Source organism: Chinchilla lanigera, unplaced genomic scaffold (genome assembly GCF_000276665.1).
Source record: "Chinchilla lanigera isolate Chin_1 unplaced genomic scaffold, ChiLan1.0 scaffold00039, whole genome shotgun sequence".
In the NCBI taxonomy this organism is placed as follows: Eukaryota; Metazoa; Chordata; class Mammalia; order Rodentia; family Chinchillidae; genus Chinchilla; species Chinchilla lanigera.
The window spans coordinates 10,591,810-10,611,459 of record NW_004955440.1 but is presented as its reverse complement, the minus strand read 5'-3'; the positions used below and the strand labels follow the sequence as shown (position 1 = coordinate 10,611,459).

At 36.2% G+C, this 19,650-nt stretch overlaps 1 protein-coding gene across 10 annotated transcripts in view; it reads left to right on the top strand.

The window, feature by feature from the left end:
• The window catches only part of Gtdc1 (glycosyltransferase-like domain containing 1), a 367,853-nt gene that overhangs the window by 90,977 nt on the left and 257,226 nt on the right, over positions 1–19,650 (top strand). For 7 of the 10 annotated variants that reach the window (XM_013517454.1, XM_013517453.1, XM_005390785.2 and 4 more), the window contains 2 exons: positions 13,040–13,104; positions 16,052–16,244. In XM_013517454.1, the coding sequence (XP_013372908.1) occupies positions 16,066–16,244 (179 nt within the window). In that variant the 5' untranslated portion in view covers positions 13,040–13,104; positions 16,052–16,065. Of the gene's footprint in view, positions 1–8,323; positions 8,410–13,039; positions 13,105–16,051; positions 16,245–19,650 lie in introns of those variants that run through there. The other 3 variants (XM_005390784.2, XM_005390787.2, XM_013517456.1) reach the window with 3 other exon arrangements.

Sequence of the window (19,650 nt, the reverse complement as noted above, 5' to 3'; positions counted from 1 at the left end):
TGCAACTTTCAGTCAAGGAATACCTCACTTTTTTCTCAAACGGTGAAGAAATATCATGACTTAATGGTGAGAATTCGGAATAGATTAATTGAATGTCTATTGTATACTTTTCTGGGTTGTGAGGGGATAGAAACAAAATTGCATATGAGCTTTACTGCTAAGGATCTGAAATCTTATGGCTGGGGAGATACATATGTACATGTGCAGCTGTAGTGTAAGGTAGATTATGGTAACTTCTCTAATTGAAGCACAGCAAAGTTTAGGATGGACATAGAGGAAGGAGTGAGAGATAAGGGTGAGTGACTGGTTAGATCTTCATGGATGCTGTGGAATTTCACTGAGTCTTCAGGAAGATGTAAAAATTTGGCAGGTGGAGAAGGTGGAAGGGCTCAGAAGGAAGATACAGCTGGGCAGCGCTTGCAGGTGGGAGTGTGTATTGAATGTTTTAAAAAATGGTGAGGAGTCCACTGGGTTTGGGATAATTGTTTGTTTGGTGAATTGGCAGGAACTGACGCTAGAACGGAGCTGGGAGCCAAGCTGTGAAGGCATTACTTCTTCTTCCCTAATTTCCTCTTTATTCCCCAAAGAAACTGTAGGTTTGTAAGTAGAGCACTGACATTAAGGTCTCGGAGTTTCGGGGAGGGAATGAAGAAGGAGTAACTGTAGCTGCAGGCAGGACGATCGTTTGGAAGGCTGTGTGTGGTGTCGTTGAGGATGGTGAGGAAGCCGGGGCGCGGGAAGGCTGGTGGCAGAGGCGGCGTGGGACAGCTAGGCGGTCCGAGGCCTGCTGGTCACAAGGCAGCAGCAGTGTGTTGGTCCCAGTGTGCGTGTTTTCCTGTTCTGAGCCTTCCTCCCACCTACTTCTTGGTAAAGGGTGGAATGTGCTTCCCCTCCCTGTACCTGAGCCATCAGTATTTTAGCCTGAATTCTAGACAAGAGCGAAAAGAAGACAATGTTTCATGGAGAAGAGTGTCTGTCGTATCTCGTCAACTCTGTATTTTGTGAACTCTTGGTTCATGTTCTTGAAGTATCATTTCCTCTTGGTCCCTCTTTGAAATACAGCTCAAATGTCTTACAGCGTTTATCTCTGTTTATCTTGGCTATATCCAAGTGTGACGCCAAGACTATATTTGTATATTTGCGTTACATTAATATCACAGGACACTTAGTGTAAGTTTTGGAATGCAATACTTTAATAAGTGTTGCTGAACAATGCAAATTTGATTTGCTCTGTGTTGTACTGTCCTCTCTACTCTCTGCACATGCCAGGCGCGCTCATCTCGGGGTATTGCTGTGCCTGCTACTTGCACGGCTTTAGATTCAGATCTGCATAGGTCCCTCCCTCTGCTCTGGTTTTTCTAGATGTCATTTCATCAGCGGCAAGGTGATAACCTTGTACAAAATACCTCCTCCCCACCCTCAGTAACCTCTATCTTTTGTTACTTTTCTTTATACGTACTTCCATCTGATGTATATTTATTTCATGATTCTCTTTTTACTCTAGTGAAAAAGTGGCGTGTGATAAGAGGGCCATTTTTCTTGTTGCCTAATTTATTCCCAAATACCTGGAGTAATGATAGTCTGACACGAAGTAGGCACAGTAAGTATTTGCTGAGTGAATGATAGTTAAAGCTCAGGGTGAGGAGAATAGAACATATTCATATGAAAATTTATTTGTAAGTTTGTGCAAGGAATGGTACTGCTGTTGTAAGTTTCATGATCTCAAATCATTAATATTGCTGTCAGAAAATAAAAACAAACCCTATTTTCTATAGATTGCACCCATGGAATCTAATTATGGATTAGTATTTTTTTGTTTTAAATATATTTGGATGCTAAGCATATCCTGTCAGAAAACACTTTTATTATCCATGCCAGCTTAATTTTTAAGGCAGTGAAATGGAAGACTGTCATTTCAGTAAGCAACTTATTTTCATTTGTGAGAATGGAATATTTTGAATATTCTAATTGATTTTTGCAGATGGTTTTATAAGAAAATGATTCCTGCTTCCATACGTTGTACATGTACTTTTAGGAATGAAGGAAACTAGAAACAACCATAGAAATGATTTGCTTAGACAGGTAAAAGCTGTAAGAGAATTGATTTTTGATAGATGTATCAGAAGGGTCAGTCCTAGTGTAAAAGGTCAGGCTGGGGATTCTGAACACTTTACAGAAGACCTGATTTTAAAAAGCATTTTATATGTACATTTCAAGTTTGCAAAGAGATTCTAGACTCATAAATTCAAGTCTATTTTTATTTTATGATGAATCTGCTTAGATATTTTTCTAGAAATCTTGTCTGTAATTTGGCAGTAAAAAAGTTGGTTAGCAAATCAATAATACTGTATGACTTTGAGTGTCATAAGAATTCCCTTTTGGAGACACATAAAAACTCATTTTTTCTTGCTATAAACTTTATCTGTCAGTTTTCTAGAAGGTCAGAGTACTAATGTTGGAGGTGATCTGCTCTGAGACATAGCATCACCAAAATGGTAATAAAGTTAAAAAATGCCACATGACACTTTTCTATGATTATGATTTCTTTTTTCCATCAAGTTCATGTTTATTTTCAAATATGGAAAGTTATATATTTAAAGGTATATTCTTAGTATGCCTTTACATAGATGAAATGGTTGCCTTCATTTTTGCCTTTACATTTTTCATATTTTTATTACTATTTTAATTTTTTCCAGAGATTCCTTAATTATTGCTACACTTTTACTAGGAAGTTATGTTCTTTTTAAATTTGTGAGTTACATTTTCCAGAATAAATGGTTTAAAGAATGAAATATGATGAAATGGTTGCATTGAACAATTCCAAAAACTGACTTATGTCCTACCACTTGAAAAATCAAACATGTTTAGTCTGTGAAATATACTAGAGCTTGCAGATCTCATTTAAAAATATTTCTCTGCTGAATAGGAGATACCATTGGTTATCATTTATTGACTATTTCCCCATATCTTGCATGTATAAGTACAAGGAAAAAAGAGTGATTGTGTGGGGAGGTAGTCTTCTTAAATTGCCAGGCTCTCTCTCTCTTAGCTGAATATCCAAGTTTCTTTCATTTGTTAACATGTATAACACATATGGATGATTATGCAATAACATTTTTTTGCTTTCTTAATATGTGACGCTTTGGAAATTAAGTGTGAAACTAGGAGTTCTTTTTTATTTTATTCACCTTAATTAAATATTTTTCTTATTTCAAGACACATAACTGATTATTTAATGCATAAATTATTTTTAACATTTTACTTGAACTTTAAAACTTTGAGTTTGCATTATACTTCCTTGTATTTCTATTTAGAATTATAAGAACCAAAATAGTATTTAATTTTCTAACATAATCTCTCAAAGTACACCTACAGAGTCCTTATATGCAAGTACAGATCTTGATCTGTTTATAATTATTTAATAATTCAACTACATTTTATTTTATTTTTTAACTACATTTTAAAATGAGTTGAAAATTACTTTTATTTCATGCATTAAAAAAGCACTATTTGTAAAACTAAATTATATTTCTGGTTGCTATAGCCCAATTAGTTTTAATGCTTGCCGATTAGTTTTTTAATAAGTTTTGTTATAGCAGTAGTGGTTAGAATAATTTGACAGCCAGTTGCAAGTTCCTGGAGAGGAGGCAGCCTTCAGTAATTGGGAAGTAAGTTGTTTTTTCAAACAATTTGGCCTTGTTCCCTAAACTTAGAGAAAAGCTTATAGTTTCTTTTAATTGAAGTTGAAGTATATTCAATGAAGAGAACTTGAAAAACAAAAATGAAACAACCAGAAGTAAACAAAATCACATTTACCTCTGTGCAGTCACTCTTGCTATCTTTCGTTGTTATATATTCGTTGTATAATTTTCACGTATGCACTTCCTGCAATCATGAAGAAATGTAAACATTTTCTTATGCCAATAAAATATACAGTACTTCATTTTGATTTTTGATTGCTAATCATTTAGTCATTGTTTTAGTTACTTTTCTTATTGGTGAGACAAAATACCAGACACCCACAAGTTAAGGGAGAAAATGTTTTTTTGTTTGTTTTCCAGTACCGGGAATCGAACTCAGGACCTTGCGCTTGCCAGGCAGGCAGTGTGCCACTGAGCTAAATCCCCAGCGCCACGGGAGGAAAGATTTATTTGGCTCACAGTTTGTAGAGGTTTCAGTCCGGGTCTGAGGCAGCGTGGCATGGTAGAGAGGCATCACAGGCATCACAGAGGAGAAATAGTTCATGGCTGGCCAAAGGTAGCAAAACAAGCAAGGGACAGACAAGCCTCTTTCTGTCCTTTATATATTCTACCCAGGCTACTGGGATTAGAGTGGTGCCAAACCAATTAGTGGATTGATTTACTAATCACACACCCTTAGTCTCAGCATCACACACTAGATCCAGTCACCTCTGAAAAAGCCCCACCTATGACTGCATGAGGCTTTGAGGGACAAATAGACACAAGACATAACAATCATTAAATCTCTGTTTGATCTTTTGAAGACTTTGGGTTAGGCCTTCCATAAATATTCTTTTAATTTTTAATTGAGGGGCTGTGGATCAAGTCCAAGGCCTTGAACATGCTAGGAAAGTGTTTTACCACTGAGCTACATCCTCAACCCAACACTAGAGATTCTTGACAACTTCCTGGGTTACGCTATAGAAATGGTATTGCTGAATCAAGATATAGGTATAATTTTCAAGGTTTTTTTAAAACATGTTTAGTTGTCAGAGGACATTTTGATACATCAAAGGAGAGCTACTCATGTGTTAGTAGCATAAGTAGTACCCTTTGGTCTACTTTTTTAAATTCACAGACTATTTTCATCCACTTTGTAGATGGCTAAAATTTCACCATTACCTGTTACTTCCTTGTAACATACAAGTGCTATGGGGAGGGGTAATATAATGCACTCTGGTAGGCATGTACTGTGAAAAATGTGAAGGAAATTACCTGACATTTTAAGTTTTATTCTTAGAATTAAAATTTAGAAATATTGTAGTGAAAAGCGTTTTACAACATTGAGCAAGAGGATGAGAAGAGGATAATGGACTCCTTCAATTCTGTTTTAATTAATTGAGCAAATATTGAAAATAGATATTAGTACTTAGTTTCTGAAATTTAAGTTATACATTATAAAATGTTTCAGGCTTGTTAACTGTGAATGTTAATTAATCCAACAGGGATCTTATTGTCCCAGATATGCTATAAGTACAGAGTCCGCCAAAAAAAATGTGTACATCAGAAAAATAAAAGCTTGAATAAATATTTTAATCCTAAATTTATTGAGACATGAGGTTACAAGTTACCTTTGGCCTCTTCAGTTATAAGAGGTGGTCAAAGTGATGGCCATTAGCTTTCAAATATTTATTAGTATGGTGAAGGCTGAAGTTTGTATACATTTTTTGGCAGACTTTGTATATGTTAGGAAGAAATACATCCCGAATTATTCTCTTGTTTCAAAATATTTTAAAATAAATGATAATTTGTTTCACTTATATTACTAGTTTTCTTGTTTATTAAAAACAAATTTTGTCCTTTTGTTTCTTCTTTGTAAGAGAATCTTTTTTGTTTTAACTTGTATTCTGTCTAACATTTGGACCATTCTTTCAAGATCATGATACACAGTATATTAACCATTGTTATTCTCTGATTTTTATTATGAAATTTTTTTCATAAAAGTAAAAAGAGTTTTTAATGTTTTATTAATATCTACTTGTATTACATTCAAACTGAAAAACAAAGGCAGAAGTATAAGGAGAATTGACACTAAGCAATTAATTTTGAATGTACAGTTTGCAAAATGTGAAATTATTCTCTGAAGGGATGATGGGGATGCAAAATATGGTTTAAGTAGCTGGTGTAGAATGCTCTTTGTTGTAGGGACTCCATTTCATTAGACAAAATATTTCTATTGTTGTAATGTCTTCTTGAAAAAACAGTTGATAAAGAGATAACAGTGACAGAGGCCACTAAATCGATAAACTGTGTCAGATGGTCTGGGCAAGCCTCTGCCTCCTGTGCAGAAACTTTGGAGAATAGCAGACCTTCTAGAAATTAGACATAGTTGTCTGTGTATACCTTTCCTTTTCTCAGTAGTTTCAGTTTTAGTTTCAGGACTTTAAAATTCCAGTCTGTTATTAACAAACTGATTCTTTTTCTTATAATAGTGGGTAGCTAACAATATGCTTCTTTGATATTTAACAGTAGTGATACAGCTTTCATTTCAGCATGTATTAGTTTCACATTTATTCAGCTCTGTTGTAAACTGGGTTCCCAAGCTTTTTTAAATTTAGCGTTAAAAGGTCTTTAGACACCGTCTAGTTTTTCTAGTGTTGGCATCTTCACCCATCAGTGGATGCCTTAGATCATTTGCATATCAGAATATTATTGTAAAATATATGGTGAAGAGAAAAAAATTCCTATAGGAGAATATAAGCTTTTAATAAGCTCCTGTAAATTTCTAAGTACATTGGATCTTGGTGGCACATTAGTTCCTTCTTTTGTCAAGTTTTTATCTGCTATTATAGTCGTACCACGGAGTTAGGAGTTTGCACTTTTTAAAGTTACTTTGCCTCACTAATAAATCAGACAGACTTGTGACATTCTGTCTTCTTTCATTTTTCATTGGAAGTAAGTAAATCCACAACTTTATACTGGGTGACATTTATTTCAACTCTTCAAGGGAATGCCACCCATGTTTGCTTGGGTTGCTGCACTTCAAATAGGACATTGCGAATGTTTTTGTGTGATAGTAACATTGCTATTTCTGTTTCAGAATTAACTGAAAATATGATATGTACCTCCCACTTTGAAAGAGAAATTTCTCACCAACTTTTTATTTAGTTAATATGGATTAAGTTCTTAACAGATGTTTGAGACTGACTAGCACCAGTATGGTTAAGAATCTGTTCCAGTCATTTTATTTAAATTTATTTGGTGGATGTATTTATAATTACCTGGCACAAACTGAGTCAGAGTTAAAGTCTGGCATAGGAGCCAGTGTAGGGTAGGATGATAATGCTTCTGTCCAAAAAACCCAGAAATCCAAATTCCTCCAGTGATTACCCAGTTGCCTGCTTCCAAGTCATAGACTTGACTCTCCTTGGTTAAATATTGTTGTAGAGTCTAGTCAAGTCAGGGAAGAGGGTTTCCTATGGTATTAGAAATAGTTTTCATTGATTTTCACAGCCCTATTGAGTGAACTCTTTCACTAGAACTGAAGTGTGACATTTTTAATACAGTAGATGCCACTTGTTATATTTATATAGTGATAGAATCTGTATCAGGTTCTATCTTTGAGCAAAAATAGTAGTAGTTGTAAGAAGTATTTGTGTTAGATAATAATAAAAGTCTTAGATGTATCAGGAAAAAATTGTTAAGGGCATTGCTAAAGGTTTTATGACTCATTGACTCAACATACATTTATGGAACACTTTCTCTTTGTTGAGCACTGTCATATAAAACAATAATAAATCAGGCCTATTCTGTGTCTCCCTAGAATTTTGTGTCAGTGAAGGGTATTGACGTTTAGTAATCATTAATATAAATACAGCCTAAATGTGATGGTAAGTGCAAAAAATTACTACAGATTTGTTTATCAAGGTGATACAGACTTCAGTGGTACCAGTAATAACTTATCAGCTGTAGTTAGTGTAGCTATGTGGTGGAGTTCATTACCTCCTACTCCACGTCTTTTTATGTATGTGAATCTTGGTTGTTATTTTTTTCTAATCTGAGTATGTAAGATCTGTTATCCTCTCAGAAAAGGATCTATCTAGACCTGGAAGGTCAAGGATAATGGTGTTGCTTGAGAGGAGTGATGCTTATACAGAGCCCTGGGAGGGATTTCAAGTACAAAAATCCGAGTATTACCACCCTAAATATCTGGTATTCAGTTTTATGTTACTTATACTGCTGATGTCCTAGATTTACAAACTCTTGGGACATATTATTAAATTATGTATGTGTTTAGTGTGTTTATTATTTTATAGTGATATTTATATTTCAGAAGTATATAAAATATGTGCCACAATATGTGTCTATATCATAATAATTATTAAATATTTATATATAGTCTTAAAATGCCAGAGACTAAAAGATGGATACATCTTGTACTTATGTTGTGGCATGTTTCTGAAGTGAAGTACGATGGGACAAGGTATGAATGTTGGGTCCCAAGATCTGGGTTTAAGTCCTTGTTCTTTCATTTACTCTGCTGATGCCAGTATTCTTTTATGCTTCTTTGCAGAAGAAAAGTGGTTGAATAATGGGGTCAGCATCTTTTCAGCTCTGATTCTGTGGCATACCTTGATGTCTCTACTTACGTGTCTGTATCCGAATGGCTCAGATACCCTAGTTTTCTTGCACCAAGTTGATTTTGCAGCCCATTTCAGGAAGATAGAAGGTATTGGAGAAATGCCATCCTGAAAAAGCAAATACATTATTCATCTTCTAAAACATTTATAAAATGAATAATTGTTGGCAGAAAGTATTTAAAAAATGCCTTTTTTCTTGTCTGTTAAATACAAACCTAATTACTAAATGTGGAATGGGATCACCAGATTGATGGTGAGGGAATTGGCTTCTTATCCTACTTCCACTTCTAGAAGTAAAGTCAGATGATAATTGATCAAGCAGAATAAAAAAGTGCAGATGATTTTTAAAATTCATGGATCTCACAGATAATCTCTTAGGCCATGAAACTAGTGTTGGCCTAGAATCTAGTTGCTTATGATGTATCTCCCATTTCTTCAATCATTATTTTTTCAGTTGTATCAGTAGGTAAAATAAACAAGTATGATTACAAAGCTATTGTTTCACATACGTTCTGATTTCTGTGAACAATTAGAGAAAAAGAATCATTATTTGAAAAGGGATCATAATGAAACGTGTTCAAATGCAGTTGCTGCTTGGTAGAGATTTCGGGAGCTGTGGATATCACTACTAGTAAGTCTAGTACTGTCTAACACTTGTTTGCTCAGAACCTGTTTTAAATGAAAGCAGTGGTACTTTTAAGAGCAGACAAAATCAACTTCCTGTGTTCTTCTGGTTTTGAGTTCAGAAGTGACATCCATTATGTTCTAGGTACCAGCATACCTCTAAGGAAAGTAACTGCCCCGTAGAAAAGCAGGATAGGACCACAGCATAAAACAAGCATGAGGCTGTTGTACAGAGTGGAAAGGAAGTTGTGTTTCAGAGATTTTCAGAGAAAGGCCTCATAGAAATAGTGATTCATGGGTAAAAAGTTTAAGAAAATTTCATAAGGTGGATGCAAAGAGAAGGCTGACAGAAGAGAGGTAATGATGTGTCCCAGGACAGTACCACTACCTGAGTGTGGGTGCTTGCTACTGCTCAGTATTGCCATGAGGCTGTCTGGAGCAGTGGGGGGAGAAGTGGGTGAAAAGTAAATGTGGCAGTAGTGAGGAGAAAAGGGGTTCAAAAATGACTCGGGATTTTATTGTTGGTTGATGGTAACGTTGAAGGTTTTGGAGTGTAGCACTTCCTGAGCGGGCTTCCGTTTGGGAAAGAGCTCTTGTGATCGGCTTATGAAGACAGTGTGACGGGGCACGACTGTGTAGTCATGTAAAGGGCGATGCTAGTTTCAGTGATGAGCTGATTTTCTAACGTAAAATTTTCTGTTTATTCATCAACATGCTATCACATTTAAAAATGGCCACACATTGAAAATATCTTTTAATATTCAGTAGAACTGTCAGTTTTACTTTTATAAAGTTTGAAATTATTCATGAAGTAATAGCCATGAAAAACTGAAGAATGGTTTGTCAGTGAAGTTAAGCCACTAACGTCTTCACAAAAGTCTTTACGTCTAAAAGTGAAGTCTATAATTTGTATATAATGTGGAATACCAATATAGAAAAGGTAAAGGAAGGCATTTTAGTGTGTACACATGTAGTTATTCGTGGAAATTGTGTATATTTGAAAACAATTGAGTTATGCTACATGGTAAGGTGCTATTTGTTGAACTGCATTTGAAACTTGAGTGTTATAATTAAGACTTTTTATTAATTCAAGTTATGGAATAAGTGACTGATATTTTTCAGCAGAAATTTAAATCCCACGTCAAGAAAGAATAGACATATATGTCAGGCAAAAAATAAATAGTCACATATGCATATAAAATTGTAACTTTGTAAAAACATTCACATAAGAGCTCTCGTGCAACTCATGCAATTGGAAAAGTACATTGGAAATAGCTTTAAATTATCTCAAAAACAATTTAAATCTTTCTACAAACTTGATTTTGATGTACAAATTCTTAGGTTTTACTTATAACAGGAAATAAATATCAGAAATGAAGAAATTAGAATATTCAGAGTATTGTGAGCGTATAAAATATTAGATTGTATTATTTTTAAAAATTTGAACCTAAGATTTTGTTTCCATTTAAATACATAGGATAGTACAGTACATAAGTTATAAACAGTAGGTTCTGTGTACCGAAGCCAAATAAACAAATAACATTGAGTTTCCATTAGGCGTTACCTGAAATTTCAAACTAATGCATAGGGAAAGGACTCATTCCTTACTATTAGACAATTTAAAAAGTTATGTAGAATGTTTCTCATTGCATACAGTTGTAAAATTTTTATTTTGCATTTGATGCTGGACTATATTCCAATATTTAGAGATTATGTTGCAGTATTGGAGGTTAAGAGAAATTTGCTATTCTTGATTTTTATAAAAAATGACTTTTTAGTAGAATCTGTTAATCATTGTCTCTTTTTTCTTATATATTCAAATGAACCTTGTTACTTTAAGGAAATTTTAAAAAGGAAAATGTATTATTACTTCATGTGAAACCATAATAATTTTTTGTTAAGGGAATCACTGGTGACATGTTTCAAAGCAAAATTTCTTCTGTGCTTATTTTTTACTCTTTAATGAGATTTCAGGTATATTTTAACAAGTGGGGTTTCCCCGATGAATCATTAAAGTAAGTGAGTGGGCTGGAAGGTAATACTAACTTGTCTCAGCGCTGCCCTATTTTACTCTGCTGGGTTATTAGTTGCTTTTTAAATAGAACCTGGGTGTGTTTGAGTCAGTGAGTGGAGGTGCAGAAGGGAAGGGGTGGAGAAAAGGCCTCTAAAGAAAATACCAGCTCAACCTTCGCTGACCTATTGGGAAAGCCTGCTCAAGTTTTACTGTCCCCTATTTAACCACTTGCTGGTAAGCCCACTGATTTTTGTTCTGCCAGGTGTAAGTTTCCAAGTACTGCAGAGAGATAAACAGAAAATATATATTCAGCAATTAATTGAAGTTTTAAGACATCAAGCTCTGTGTAGATTAACCTGTGGAATCAATTTCTCATGTGTGTGGGATTAAAACTGTTAAAACCATGATCACTGAAACTATACCTTCCTACAAGTAATAGCAGGAAGGTGTCTGTGGAATATATTAGTACAACAATTCCTCTGATTTACAATTATTAATAGGTGTTTGATTGGAAAATTATTTGAATAATATGGGCACCTGGCTTGACATTATAGATGAGGACTAATTATGGGTTTCTAGTGTGACTTAGATTTACTTCTATTATTTTTAAGGTAATATGATTCATTTATACTTAGCGCATCTTTTTTTCCAGCAAACCAGTGACATATTGCAAATCTCCTGCATCTATGCTGTTAATTTTTTTTTCAGCTACCACAGCATTTGTAGCTGCTACAGGAGTAGACAAAAATGTAGTTCACCTTGAAAAGGATCTGGCTCAGGGAATAAAGAAATTGGGTCAAGCTTAAAATAAATGCAGGTACAATGACAAAAAGTTTTAATAAAAATTTAAAAATATTCAGAGCATTGGTTTCAGGCTACTTTTGTTCTCTATCCTATCACTGCATTATTAGATTTTAATTGAGACAGTGCTAATGGTGCCTTTTCATTTTGGTCAGTGTTTGTACGAAATATTGTGATTTTTTTTCTTTTTAGGCCCCTTTAGTTGTATATGTATATTTTTAGTATGGCAGATAATTCCTAAATAGATCACTTTGTTCTTTGGAAATTTTAAGTAGCGCTTGACATGGTATAAAATGCCTCTGTCACAGCTATCCCTTTGACTTCTTTTATATTGCCAAATTAAATGTATAGCATTTAACCATGTATCATTAAATCATAGTATTGATAATGAGTTAAACTTTCATAAAGCTTTAATAGGATAGTAGATTTTCATTCCTCTGGTGTCACTGGGGAATAACATGTGCTAAGGAAGTTTTTCTTTAACTGAGGCTTACTTGTTTAACCAGGAAGACTTAAAAGTTGCTAACAGTTTATCTGGAGGATATTATATGCTCTTTTCAGCAGCAAGATGGAGTGTCCATGGGCTTTTTTTTCTTAATGTCACAAAATATTCTGAATATTGTACGGAAAGACCATGGGCTTGCTCAGAGGTATTCTCTTTTTTGCTTATTTTAAAATGTCACACTCCTCTATTTTGATGAACTTACTCCACATAAACGTTTCGGGGTTTAAGGTTTGTGGCCACACAGATAACAGTGTTTCCACAGATTCGTGAGCTCAGGCACCTGTGCAAGACATTGTGCTGTGCGGGTGCTCACTGCCCTCTTTTGGCGGACGCCCCGCCCTGGCCTCCTCACGTTAGGGAGACCCTGTCCTTTATTTGAAGTTAGCGCTTTCACTGCGGGGCCCTATTATTGCCGTTTCCTAATATTTTCTCCTTATGAGCTATTGCTTGGTCCAAAAATATTTTCATTTACCTTGTGTTCCTGTGAACCTCTGTGTTATTGGGGGACCACCTGCAGCTTTCCCTAATTATTCTAGAACAGCAAATTGGATAATTCCTTTACATTTCTGCAAATACCACTGTACAGCAAAATGGCTTCTTTTCTACCTCATGCCTGTTTGTTTTGAACAGTGTTTTGTAACGCAGAATTCCAAACATAGTGAAAGTATTTGAACTGTACTTTAATGTGCCGTAATGACATTTGGTTTGAATCTTATATTTAGGAATCAGCTTCTACTATTTTATTTGCATCTAATCGGAATTGTCTTTGTTTCAGGTCGTGCTTCAAGAAGACTGCAGGGAAGAACACATTTTCTTCTTGCCGCAGAAGTTGCAGTAGAAGTAAGTAGGGGGAACTGCCAGGATATGTCTGTCTCCACAAAACGAGCAGAACAAATTTCCATGAATCAAAGCCACTAAGTATAGTTTTCAGAGATGGTAGGACATAGTTACTCTCCCTAGAAAAATACCCCAAATGCCGACACACCCTTTGGCCACAAGAAAAATGCTCAAGTGTATGCTAGAGACCTGTATGTTTTACTCTTCTTACTGAGCTATTAAAGGGGTGGAAATCTTCTATAGCTATAATCTTTCTTTTGCCCTTTTCTGTTTTTCAACCTCCCACATGCTTGGTCTTCAGTTCTGCTTACTGAGAGTCTTGAGTCTACAGCAGCACCTACACACACTGTCTCCACAGTGGTGATGGTTTATAGATAACTTGTGGTTCAGACCCCTAAGAAACATCTGTCAAGTAAACCTATAGCATGATGCATACTTGAGATAAATCATGGAAAGGGCAGAATGATGAAGAGTAAGAAAGCTATTTTTTTCTACTATTGATGTTGCTTTCAGATTATATGAGTAAAATTTTTTTTTAGAGAGGCTTAGATCACATTGTATCACTTGGGGAAATATCTCAAGTCAGTTTTACAGAGCCATTTAGCAATCTTCTAAGGATAAACAGGACATATACACCTTAGTGAGATTAGGTCAGAGGAAATAAAGGTAGATAACAGGTATCTGTGATGTGATCTGGTAAGCAAATTAATGTTAAAACTGCTTTTAATCTCTTTCTTGAAATGTTTGGTATAATTTTCAAAATTTCCCTTTGCTGTTCTCTGAGTTGCTTTATAGAAATTTCTAATCACTTGAATGATTAATGACTGCCACTTTGTTGAACTTGGAGTGTGTTTGAGAACTCACTGAACACTGTATTATTAAAGCAAAAGTCACCAGCAGGCCCCAAAAAATTGAGCTCTGCATAGTTCAGCCTCTGAGCTTACCTCTTACCCACAGTACCTGCAAGGTTCTCAAATTCATGTTTGAAATGCAAGCTGCAGATGAAAAATGGGTAATCTCCATTGCATGTTCAACAAATGCATGCATCCAGCTTTCTCAGCTATACCTTGTGGATAGGGGGCCACAGCTGAAAATTGCTAGATTTATAATGCTGGAAGATTCAAAGATAACCTTTCTTCTTAGGTAGAGTGATTTATACTAAGATAGCTGGAGAGGCTAACCTCCTGATTCTGTTTGCAAGTGTTCTGTGCCTAATTTTATCCACAAGTACACCTCTGAGGTTAGTATGGTTATCTCGATTTTAGAGAAGATGAGACTGAGTCCTACAAACATGTTTAAGGTCATAGAGATAGAAAGTGATAGTGCTGCGCTGCTGGGTTTAGTCCCAATGCTCTGGGCAGCTGAGACAGATATAAGTTTGACACAGCCTGGGCAACGTGGTGATTTAGGAAGACCTTGTCTCAAAATAAAAATTGAAAATAAAAAAGAGCTGGAGATGTAGCTCAGTGCAGAGGCTGTGGGTTCAGTCCCTGGTACTGCATAAAATGAAAACAGAGCAAACACAAAATGAGAAAGAAAGAAAGAAAGAAAGAAAGAAAGAAAGAAAGAAAGAAAGAAAGAAAGAAAGAAAGAAAGAAAGGGAAGAAGGAAAGGAGGAGAAAGGAAGCAAGGAAGGAAGGAAGGAAACAGAGCTGAGGTACAGCTTGTATTTCCTTTAATTTACATGCGTGTACACACACACACACACACACACACACACACGTACACATGCACGCAGAGAGAGGGTGTCACATAGTTCCCCAGCAGATGCACATCGGAGGATTCATACATCAAAAAGAAAGCTTTTTGTCAGATTAGCCATTTATTTGAGAACCACTTTAGCCTTTTTGCTTTGAAATACAGTTTAAATAGGCATTACTTTGAGCAAGGTGAAATAGAATTTTATTAATGAAGAGCGTTACTAAGTCATTGAAGGTAATAATTTTATGAAGTGGCATTATTTTAAAAAGCAATATGCTGTTTAACGAATGGTATTTTCTTCACTCATAAAAGAAAGTTCAAGCATCTGGAATATTTCTTAGGCAGGATAGCATTCACGCACAGAATGGCGTTTCTCCCTTATGTCTCACAGGAAATAGCAGACTCTTTGAAATGTATATGAACGTTTTTGCATTCATACATATATTTTCATTTCACTGAGCACATGAACAGAAATCATATTACTAAAATGAAAAACGATCGATAACTAATTCTCAGTGATAAAATTTTATCAAAGCTTTAACAACCCTATTATGATAACTGTGTTCCTCCTAATAGGTCTTTTATGAAGTTGTAGAAATCTTCGTTGTTCTACTCCACTTTTTTAGTGTTTTTGTGGGAAGGAGATATTCAGCAGAGAAGTGATCAAGAGATGCGTAGTACCTCAAGACACTGTGTGTTACAATTAACCAGGTGCTGAGGCTGCTGAGTGAGCCTGACAGCCACGCCATCCAGGAAGTGAGAGGTCACAGTGGGAGAGGGGAGAGCGTTTGAGCTTCTTGGGGTAGGAGATACAACTACAAGTCATAGTAGGAATAATCTTAGGCCTTGAAGACAACAGACATCAGAAAAATAGACACTTTAATTTCTTACTAGCATGTTATGAAAATTTTGTTAATAAAAAGGTAGGATTTAAGTGTTGATGCTTTTTAAAAGGTGGAATATGTATTTTTAAAAAATCACATGACATCCAGGTGTGGTGACGCATGCCTGTAATCCCAGCACTGGGGAGGCTGAGACAGGAGGATCACTGTGGATTCCAGGCCAGCCTGGGCTACATAAGTGAGTTTAAGACCAGACTGAACTGCATAGCAAGACCCTGCCTTAAAAAAAAAAATCTTGTGACTAAACTATTAGTGTTTTTTTGAGAGTAAAATTTAACTTTATTTTTATTTTAATATTGTATATATGTATATCTGAAAAAATACACATTTTTTGGTTGCGTCTGAAGATTTGAATCCAGCAATGAGTATTCTCATCATTGAGGCGTTCTATGGAGGCTCCCATAAACAGCTGGTGGACCTGCTCCACGAAGAGTTACAAGACTGTGTCCTTTACACCCTTCCTGCAAAGAAATGGCATTGGAGAGCGCGGACTGCAGCTTTGTATTTCTCTCAGAATGTCCCCATCAGTGAGCATTACAGGTAATCAGAGCGTGGGATGCATTTTTAGCCTGTTTATAATGTACCTATTATGAGGGTGTTGCTTCTCTAACATCGTCTTTTTTTTGTTTGTTTGTTTGAGTAAGGGTCTCACTGTGTAATTCAGGCTGTCCTTGAACTCACTTATGTAGCCCGGGCTGGCCTCAAACTCACAGTGATTCTTTTGCCTCAGCCTCCGTAGTGCTGGGATTACAGGTGTGCGCCACCATGCCCAGCTCTATCATCACCTTTGAGAATTTCTCCAACTGTGGAATTAATTACGATGATGACAGTAGATCCTTCTTCAGAGACAGCAGAGGAGCAGAGTAAACTCAGACTCTCAGGATACCTGGTCAGCAGGAAAGTGATCTCACTTAGAACCTATAGATAGGTCTTTACTCATTTGTCTTGTGACAAATGTGGGTGTGGGTGACACTTTTTGAACTGAGATGAGAATTGAATGTGGGCACTTTATTTTTGTTCTCTAACCTCTGATGCTGTTTTCTGATACTTTTTAAAAAGTGATGCTACTATTGTAGTTATTTCATCGTATCTGCTCTGTGCTAGGGACTACGGGGGAAGAAGGTGGAGGTATATGACCGTGACTTTAAAGACCGTCAAGCTAGAGGTAGATGTAGTCATGCAAGTGTATTTAGAGTATGAAAGCTGGAGAAGTTGATTTTGTCCGTGACAAACTGAAAGTGGCCTTCCAGAGCTGTTAGCATTTAACATACGTTTGAAGGATGAGTAGATTTGGGGTATATCAACCTCAGTTGTCAGTTCTGTCTTGTTAGGAGATTGGTACTAGAGACCTATCAGAAAAGGTATGCAGAACACACTGAGAACACAGGGAGCTACTGATCACATGTGTATGGGGGAACAGGCAGTGCGGAATCTCCTTGAATGTCTTGCTTTTCTTACTCTATTTGTATGGTGCTTCTGTGTGTCTTCCTTTTGTTAAACAGAGGAAGGTTAAATAGCGTGGTTTGTGAACGTGATGCTCCTCCAATCCTGGCCACTCTGGGTAGAAATGTGTGGATTTAGGTGGGACTGAGGAGTGCCTGGCTTATAATGAATGAATGGAGTGCAGACAGGTTGTTGAGGCGGGGCAGGCTGCAAGCTGTAGACAGCCTCATTCCAGCAGCCATACCCATTTGCTGTGTCTACATTGGATGAACTACAAAAAAGAAAGCAGCTGGTGATGTGCAGATAGTCTGCTATTCACAGTAGTAGTTGGGGAGTTGCGGGATTCAGAAATGAACCCCAAACCGTGCCTAGGCTCTGAGAATTCACGTTATCAGGTGGAATAGCAGTGAGTACCCAATTCATGTTACCTGGGAGTTTAAAGATAAAATGCTATTTTAATACATTTTAGGAATTACATATTTTTAAAATACAAAATGTACCCTTCCATATGTCATTTCATCTTTTATATTCTGATATCACTAGTGAATTTCTGGGTTTTTTTCTTTCTTTTTTTTTTTGACAGGGTCTCACCATGCAGTCCAGGCTAGCCTTGAACTACGTAGCCCAGGCTTCCTTGAACTGAGGGCAATACTCTTGCCTCAAACCCCAGGTGCTGAGATTAGACCACACCTAGCTCACTAGTGGATATTGTCCATAGACTCTTAGTATGATAAATTTTAGTGAATATGTTGATATAAAGTTGTAAAGATAACGATAAGACTAGTGGTGTATTAAAATGTAACTATAGTTGCTTTTGCATTTCATTTGATTGTATTTTTGCAGCAGAGATTGTGTTATATTATTCAAGATCAAGTAATCCAGGTGAATTGATGGCAAATTCCCATTTCACTTTACTATTCAGTATAATTCTGCAGTGTTGTGAACATTGAAATGAACCTTTTCTGTATCTCCTGTTTGGTCCTGTATGATTACTCTGTTCTTCTGAATGAGATTACTATGCCACAGGCCATGGGTAGTGTGCAAGCACTTCCGTGCATGTGGTTCCCTGCCCTCTCTGAAGGCTGAAGCACTTGTGGCTGGGTGTCATCATTCTGGGTGTCATCATTCTGGGTGTCACCATGCGAGGTGTCATCATGCTCTTTGAAGGGTTTACTTGGGCACATGGATTTCTGAAAGATCATTGTGTAATGTTTTATTTTTCACTGGCCCTAGACTCAGTGTCGACGAACTCAATGTGTGTCTTCTTTCGATGCTAGCCATTTAATCTGTGCAGCTCACTATATAATTATGTTAATGTAGTCACACTTTCCCCAACTATGTGTATACCTCACCATTTTAACTCTTTTTCCAAATATAACTTATCTACTCCTTACTAAATAGATTTTTGGAATACTTTTGGAAAAATAGTTGCAGATCAAAATTTGAAGTTAAAAATATGCTTACTTAATCCTAGATTGAAGTACAGTCTAGGATTTTTGTTACAATCAGATAACTCCTATCTCTACAGAGACTTTCAAAGTTATAAAAGTATTTGCATTCTAGTTACTTACTCTGTTTGTACATTTTGCAAATAAAGTCATCCGAATTGATAAAGGTGCAATGACTAAGCAATCCTAGTGGCTGTTATGCCAAATGACTGCACAAGTAGGAATGTGTCTGACAAGAAAGACCTTGATGTAGGTATATATGTCATTTTTTCAGCTTCTGTACATTCAGTTGATATTGTCATAAGCTTATTATGCAGAAAATATTTAATTATTAAAAAATAAATGCTTCAGCCTAAGTAATCAGTTTGATTCCGTTGTATCTTGACAGCTAAAAGAATACATCATAATTTACATTAGAGCTATTCAGTTTCATTACAGATTACAGAATCTCAGCAAGTTTTTCTGATAATTATTGTAATTCTTAGATTACATTACATCTTTGCTTTGTGGAAATTTCACAGAATGCAGAGAAGGGGTTCTCTGGGTGGGGATTGAGGCGAGGATTTGAGCTGTGTGTTCTGAGGTATACAAGTCACTGTTCCAAGATCAAACATTTCCACTTCTTAGCGAGTACTTTAGACTAAGCAGCAAGGATATTTCAGTTCTTTTTTTTCCTTGCAGTAATCTTAGTGAACTGAAAAAAATCACTGTCACTTAAAATGAGTTCTTCACCCTTAGATTTTTATAATTGCATATTTTGCTCTGTCTGAGATATGGTGGTGGATAATGGTTCTTGCCTACCTAACTGCTTTTTTTCCTTGTTAACAGGGTGTCACAGTTTTTTGGGGTGACAAAGTACCCAGTTGGTGGTAGTAAAGCATGACTGACCTAAGTTGGTAATGATAATCTCATTCTCTTTTGCCAGATTTTTCCAGCTTTTCTTGCAGTTAGGCTTGGTCACTGCTAAAGTGGCAAATTAGAGTTAAGGTGATGACTCTGAGGGCTCCCTCTCTCCCTTCCCTTCCTTCCCTTCCCCTCCCCTCCCCTCCCCTCCC